At 27.8% G+C, this 8,640-nt stretch overlaps 1 protein-coding gene across 1 annotated transcript; it reads left to right on the top strand.

Annotated features, from left to right (window-relative positions):
- Positions 1 to 7,527: 7,527 nt before the first annotated feature.
- On the top strand, positions 7,528 to 8,251 carry LOC137807967 (SHOOT GRAVITROPISM-like protein). Its single transcript, XM_068608847.2, has one exon. The coding sequence runs from the start codon at positions 7,601 to 7,603 to the stop codon at positions 8,045 to 8,047; it is 447 nt and encodes a 148-aa protein (XP_068464948.1). The 5' UTR covers positions 7,528 to 7,600; the 3' UTR covers positions 8,048 to 8,251.
- Positions 8,252 to 8,640: the final 389 nt, after the last annotated feature.

Genomic DNA, 8,640 nt, shown 5'->3' on the forward strand with positions numbered 1-8,640 from the left:
TGTTTTAAAAAACTGTAAGCTTGTATAAAAATATGTAGAACCGGTATTGTAATAGTTATATATAAATTATGGGGTGTTACACAAATGAGTTTAAAAAAATAACTACAAAGTATTTTAAAAGAACTTGTATTAAAACTTTCAATATCCAAAATAGTTACAATGCAACACTTAAGTTTTTTATTGTGGATGTCTTGAACGATTTTTATATTTAGTATATTGATGGTTTTAGAAAGCATAAAAGACTAAAATTTTAAGTTATGTTTAGTGTATAAATTAGATTATAAAACTATTTAGTACTTTATTTTACAAACTTTATTATCTTTCTTAAAAAAATCTCACAATTTTATTCAGCATCTCTTTAAAAATATAAAATTATTTCTCATTTTTTCTTCAATTAGAAGTCAATATATAGAATGGGAATAAAGTGTTACGAAATGGATTTTAAGCCGAACTCAACCCCATAAAACCAGCTCATAGGGTTGAGGTTTGCACCAACTTATATACAATGAAAGACTCTAATCTCTAGTCGATGTGAGATCTCCAACACAGAGTTTATGGTAATCTCAACCATTTAAATATTGTTTTATACTAAGTTTTCTTTCTCATTATGTTTCTAGTTATCTCTTTTTCGTTCGTGTGTGTTTGCATGTATGAGTAGTAGTCTCATGTGAAATTTGATCATATTAAATCAATATTGTTTAATTTAGGTTTGTAACGATGTGTTTTATTTCCGAATCAGGTTTTGGGGGAGCGAGTGAGCACTTTTCTTGATTCTTAGGTTTTTTTCCTTAAAAAACTTTAAAATGAAGTAATGGAAGTTAAAATAATTAATTATTTTTTTGTGTTGGAATTTTGGTGTTAATTGAGAATATAAGAACATAGAATGTGTTGATAGTTGGTTGAATTGAAAACATGTATTATTGTTTTAGTGTATATATATATACAATAAAATGCAATATTTTTAATTTGTGTTGTGAAATATTTTGGAAGAGAGACACCGGTCTTATTTCTGAGTCCGCTGATGTCATAGAATCTAACATACTAATTATTTAATATCAATTACTGATTTTTCAAGTTACAGAATTTCAACGTGTGAAGTTGTGTATTTACAAAATCTTAGGAGTCTAATCTATGTTTTTTTAAATTCAATGTTTGTATATAAATACATTCTCTTAGATATTTAAAAATCAAATAATAAGAGAAAAGAATGATTCCTCTTTATTATATCTTTTCCTTATTATTTTATTTTATATTTTCTATAGGTGGTGAGTTGTTAATATAATATTAGAACTTTATTTAGAGAGTTATGAAATAAAGCTTTGGCTCATATATGTTTCTTGAATGATTTAATCAACATATATTGCATTCACCTACCTCTAAGGGTCTCAGTTTTATTTTCAAAATAAATTTCAATAAGGTGCATTTTTTTTGATAAAGAAGATACAACCTAAATTATGTAAGGACTAACTCACGAAGAATTTCAACAACTTGTGGCTTTTCATCAACAATCACAAATTTCTCTCATCATACTTCAATAATATCAATACCTCATATATGATAATTTTAGTAATGTAAATTTAGAAAGAAAAAAAACATAATGACTGAGATATTACATGTAGTAATACAAAGTCTATTTTTTTTTAATATTACATGTTGATATTTGAGGACCGCTCATAATCCCATTTGTAGAAAATTATAAATATGTGCACCTTAGTGGATGAATGTACTAGGTTCACTTTTCTATATGTAAAGGAGAAAAGTGAAGCAAGAAGAAGTTCAAAAAACTTTATAATTAAACTTGAAAATTAATTTAAGAACAAATTAAAAATCTTGAGAAGTGATAATGGACTTAAATTTTCTATGCATGATTTTTTTATCAATAAAGAAATTATTTAGCAAATTTGTTGTGTTGAAACTCTTCTAACAAAATGACATTGTAGAATAAAAGCACTAACACACCAATATTTCATTCGAGAAAAATATTTGACACAATTATGTACTAACAAATTCGAACAATGAATATAATAATTTTATTACTCCTATGGAAATACAAATAGGTTCATCATCAAATTTTATGTTGGTTATAGTATAATTGACATAAAAAATCTTTCTTTTTTTAAAACCTAGCTTTCACACTCACATTTCTTCTTCCACATGGCTGCTTAATTCTTATTTGTTTTTATTCACTATGTCCAATCTTGAGCCCGTTGTTGCTTCCATCATATTTTGTTGTTCTTGCCTAACGTTGTGTCGTTCGCATTGTCCATCCTCAAATAGTCGCACCCACTCTTAAACCTAATCACACTCACCTCTGCGTCCTGCCACCCGATCCCATTGAGAAGTTCTTCCAGTGTTATGTAGTATTTATTTTTTATTTAAACAATTTTTTTTATGTTGATCGTTATTATGGTATGCATCAATGTAAAAATGTTCTTTTACGGGTTTTTGACCATGATGGGGTTATTTTTTTTTGCTTTTTACCAAAATGGGGTTCGTATAAAAAAATTACAAATTTAGGCAAGTCGTGTCAATTCTGCACGACTTCATATGCACAAATCGTTCCAATTTGACATGACTTCTGCCCTGTCATACTGAAGTCGTGCCAACTTGGCACGACTTTTGACACGTCATACTGAAGCCATGCCAACTTGACACGACTTCTGCCACGTCATATATATATATATATATATATATATATTTTAAAAATTATTGTTTATATATTGGGTAGTAAGTTATGTAATGTTAAAAATTAATTTGATACATAACTTTCTAAGAATGTTAGTTTTAAGGAACAAAAAATTGGATAATCGTGTATGGATCATGTCCGGCGCCATTAAATATCAAAATATCAAAAAATTTGCATACATGAGACATTAAATATCAAAATATACTTTTTGGCTAGTGGGAAACCATGTTCTCAGGAGTTAATGGCTCAAAGTTTGAATAAGCTGATTATTCAAACATGATGTATACACGATTATCCAATTTTGTGTTTCTTAAAATTAAGACTCTTAGAAAATTATGTATCAAATTAATTTTTAATAAGACATAACTTACTACCCAATATATAAACAATAAAATTAAAAAAAAATATGATGCGGCAGAAGTCGTGTTGATACGACTTCAGTATGACATGGCAGAAGTCGTACCAAGTTGGCACGACTTCAGTATGACATGACAGAGTCATAATATTTGTCTTCTCTCACATATATAATTTAATTGACGATTATAACTTTAATAGTTGTATTAAACTATTTATTGTATTAAATTATAAATTCTTAGTAATAAACCCTAAATTATAAGAACGATTAATCTATTATTGTGATTTAAATTTTATGACGTTTTGTATAAATAAAATTCATACCTAAGAAATTAAAAAAAGGTTAAAAAAAGAAGAAGAAGTAAACAAACAAAACATAAATTGTGATCAAGTACTAAACCTTAGTCCTAGAACAAAGAAATCAACAACTTTGTAGTCAAGTTAAATAAATAAATAAATAAGAACATCAAACTAAAAGTTACTAAGAAGGGAAATATTTTTTTTCTAACGAAGATTAGAATGTTTAACCCTAACTCTTGAAAGAAGCTATTTGAAGGGAACAGACTTAAGAATTTTGGATCCACTTCATAACTAAAATGTAAAGGATAAAAATTTATACCATCATGATTTAGAATGTCAAGTCTCAAGTAGGTTAAAGATATGTGTGATTTAGAATGTAACGATAATGAAAATTGTAGACTTATGGTTTTTCTTTATTTATTTTAAGCAACTCGAGTTTTAATCTTCAATCCAAAAGTTATATTATATTTCTTTATCTTAAATTCAATGTTTTTAACTTCAGTTCTGAAACGCATATATACCGAAAATACATAATCGGTTCCACAAGTAATTGAAAAATTATGAAAATGCATGAAGATTAAGTTCATAATATACTTTTTTTTTTCTTAAGTTGATTGTTATGTAGGAGCGATATTCATCATCTCAAACTATTATTCTTTCATCTTTTTTATTTCTATATATAAAATAGTTTTTAACAGTTTAAAAAACATAAATAATTAAATGAATATATCGTAATTAAAATGTATTTTGACATAAATTATAAATTAAAAATACTTTTTATCATAAACTTTAATTCTATAAATAAATTTTTATTCTATTCAACTCACAAGGGAAAATACTATAGTTATATTATTCCATCACAATTATTTGTAGTTTTGTGTTTATATTATTGATGATTACATGTACGTAACATTATTAAAAAAAATATTAAATAAAAACTAATTTTACATATAAAAAATTAATTATTATATTGATTAATTAAATATTATTTTAAAAATTAAAAAAGTTATTGATATTTAAATTAATTTATATTATTAATAAATAGTTTATAAATTAATTATATACTTATTTATAAACTATTTATCAATAATATAAATTACTTTAAACATTAATATTTTTTTTAAAAATAATATATAATTTAGTTAATATAGAAACTAATTATTTTTATCTCTAAAATTAATTTTTATTTAATATTTTTCTTGTAATATAATAAATAAATATTTAATGTTTAACTATATTTTATTTACTATGACAATAAAAAAAGGTGAGAATCTATTTTCTATGTAAATTATTGAAATTTGTAATTACTCATTGTCACTTTATACTTCATGACACCTATTAAGTAATTGTTGTAGAAAAAAAAATCAATTTCAATTTATTTAATGAAAATGTGTGTGAATTTTTCATGGACGATCTGAAAATAATTCAAAATATGGAAATTGAAGTTCTGAAAATAAAGGATACCTAGGAAAAGAGTGAATACATGAAAATGGGGAGGAAAATAGAAAACACATTCCTTAATTGGTAAGTCTAAAAAAAGAATCAAAAAGCCATAGGATAATTCCTCAACCCTATTTGCACGAACGTGACTTGTCCCACTAACCAAATTCTTCACCTCCCATCACAACATCTCCAAATCTACTATGAGTTATTCGATATGCTATAGCTTCATCATATCACCAATCTCACTCAAACAAGAGAATGCAAGAGCAACCTTATAAAAAATATAACACACTACCCTTCCACATCTATCCACAAGGATAAAAAACAAATCTACATAATAATTTAAATAATATTTTGACATAACATTAAACAAATCAAGTATGAATATTCCAAAGTATGCGAATTCAACTACATGGAGATCTTATACAATGTTCAACAATTAATAATTGATTAGATATATCTTTTAAGGATAATGGTACTTTAATATAGTATCATCCACTTATATCCAATAAAATTATTATTATTTTGTTATAATATAATATTTTATTCTAAACTTTTTTTAGTAGTTTTTTTTTTTTTACTATTAGAGTATCAAAGAAACTTTATTCATTTCTCGACACAATTTTTTTTTATTATTTTACTCTAAAATATTATTATTGAATGAATTTTTTACTATTAAAGTATTAAATAAACTTTATTCATTGAGTAATGATATTTGACACTAGTTCCATCTACTTCTCACTCAAAAAAAAATATTATTTTCTCATAATATAATATTTTATTTTAAAAAAATTTGTTGAATAATTGTTTTTTATTATTAAAGTGTCAAATAAACTTTATTTATCTCGGATAATGATGCTTTGACATTAATAGCATCCATCTCACAAAAATATTCATGTATAGTTGAGCAAACATAAGATCAAATCTTCGTAGACATTAATCATTTTACATTTACATGCACCAAGACATATCACTATCCATATTTAACTTGTTACAATGTTACTAAATTTGTTGTAAATTGAAATTATATCCAATCTTAATTTCCTTTCAAAGAAAACTTCATTGTTTTTTTCATTCAAATGTTATAAAACTACATAACTCAATTTTATTTCAATAAAGTTGCACAAATTAATATAATTATATATTTTTAGCTCTCCAAATATATAAAATTTAATTTTAATATTTCATAGAATTATTAACTCTTATAAGAATTAATGTAATTAACAATTCTCACACATGACTATAAATCATGTGTTAGTTTTATTCATCATGAAGATTTATATTTTATATAAAAAATATAGAAAAGAAAATAAAAATAAAAAATATTTTTCCATAAACTTAAATTAATTCATAAATTAGTTAATTTATAAAAAAAATTATCTTTAAAATTTAAACTTCTAAATGACTTAATTTTAATGTGGAGAAGTTCATTTTTTTTTATCTTCGAAAAATGCTTATGCTTAGAACTAAAGTGTTAAAAAAAAACTTTTAAATACAACTTATGCTTATACATTATTTTTTTACTTTTAAAATTTCATTTAATTATTAAGTTATTAAATAATACAATACATGCGTTATAAAAAGTTTATATTCATTAAATGTCAACAAAAATAGAATATGTAACAAATGAGGAATGAAACAAAAATAAATTAAAGAATATTCATTTTATTATCGTTTTTATATCTCCAGCTTTAAAATGCAACATTAAATTGATAGTATTATATTAGGGAATGAGTTTTGTCGATTTTCACTTGCCCACGGGCGCGCACGTGCGACTGTAATTATTACACACCCACATTCCTGTAAAAGAAAAAAAGTCAATATTAATTAAAATAAAAATATTAATAAAAATAAAAAAGATACCCCAAACAAACTTTTCACCATCTCAATTCTCAAACCCTGGGGTCCCTCTCATCTCAATAACGTCATCCGTTATTTTCCCTCCCTTTCCTCATTCTCATAACGGATTTTCCCACCCTTCCAACCCCCTATCCCCACACTCTACCTAAATTACTCTTTTCTCCTCCTCATTTCTTATTCTTACTATCCATGTACACAAACAGACAGCAAAACAAAGTCAAATAAATCAGGTTAATTACTGGGTCCATTCTCTTCTCTTCTCCTTTTCACATGCAATAACATTACATAAAATCAATTATTTATTCCCTTTTTAAATTACCTTAAATCAAATACCTTTTTTCCCTTTAAATTAAATCAAACTATTTGACAAATACAATTATAGAATTAAAACAGTGCTACTTCTATATGCTTCAACTGAAATTTCCTATATAACCCAACTATCAAGCTCATGAGTAAGAAATTCAAATAACTAATTCTTATAGAAAATTTTGATAAAAAATAGATATAGTTTTGCTAACTGGTCCTTTCGGTTAACTTGTTGCACAGTTTTTTCCACAAACTACAACAATATTTTGTTACCTTGATAATTAATTAGTGTAAGATTGTTCTAATTTAATTAATATGATAAATTTAAATGTTAAATATTTAGAAAGGTTTATGTTTGTAATAGTTTCAATATATGCTGGGTGATAGTTTCAATTAAAATGATAAAAGAAATTACATGGTATTCTCATAAAATCAATCTTTAATTATTGTATACAGTTTTGGCTGGTACTAAAATAGAAAGATTGAGAATTTTGAATATTGGGAAGGGTGAAGTAGTAATTTAAAGTGGTGAAGTTGTTTATATATAGCTCCCGCTACGGGAATTTAGTCCTAACTCGTTCTTTCGTCACTACACGATCAAAAACAGTTTCCTTCCTCCTTCTCTCGTAACCGTAACACGTTCCTTCTCCAATGGAAGACGAAGTTAACAGAGAACTCGACCTTCTCCCACCGTCGCGCACCGATTCCTCGCTCCTCCGGCTGCGCTCGGCGGTTTCCTCCTCCTCCACCACAGACTGCGGCGGCAACCCGTCGCTGGACCTGCAGCTGTCGATCAGCGTGCGTCCGCCGGCGGCGGTGCTGATGTGCGACGGCGTGGAGGCGCTGAAGTGGCAGGCGGCGGAGCAAATCCGGCTGGCGGCGATGGAGAAAGCGTACGCGGAGCGTATGAGGGAGCTGACGCGGCGCGAGATGGAGATGGCGCAGTCGGAGTTCGCACGTGCGCGGCAAATGTGGGAGCGTGCGAGGGAGGAGGTAGAGCGAGCGGAGAGGATGAAGGAGCGCGCGACCAGACAGGTGGACACGACGTGCATGGAGATCACTTGTCATTCCTGTAGGCAAAGGTTCAGGCCAGCTTGATCCCACAAAACACCACTCTCCCTTCCATCATCGCTTTCTTTTCCCTCTGTTTTCCGTTTTCAGTTTCTCTAACAAACCAACCACAATAACACTCCCCTTAATTAATTAACCGTTTTTCCCTTCCTCACAATAACACATAATTACATGCGTGTGTGTGTCCTCTGTAAATCGTTAATTTCATTCCATGTTTTTATTTCCATGATACATACATGTGTTTCGCGGTGAGCAGACAGCACAATTAATACTTACGTACGCGAGTGAGGTCCCGTGAGAGGATGGAGATTGAAGACTGAGTACCCAATCCAGTTTCCTTAAATAATTTCTGCAAATCTGTTTCTTTTACCCTTTTAAGTTAAAAGGATAAATCACAGAACTGAACCAGTGTGTGCGGACCTGTAGTTTTCAACTTTTCATAAACGTATTTTATAATTATTGCTCTTATTACATATCTCGAGGATTACAACCCACATATTATCGCAACTTCTGTGTTTCTGCTCATTATTTAATGCACAAAAAGTAATATTGTCTAAGAACCCCGATCTTCCCTCTAAAATTCATTTATTCATCTGTGCTACAGTACAGTACGTTACTAT

Source organism: Phaseolus vulgaris, chromosome 3, assembly GCF_051622355.1.
Source record: "Phaseolus vulgaris cultivar YP4 chromosome 3, ASM5162235v1, whole genome shotgun sequence".
In the NCBI taxonomy this organism is placed as follows: domain Eukaryota; kingdom Viridiplantae; phylum Streptophyta; class Magnoliopsida; order Fabales; family Fabaceae; genus Phaseolus; species Phaseolus vulgaris.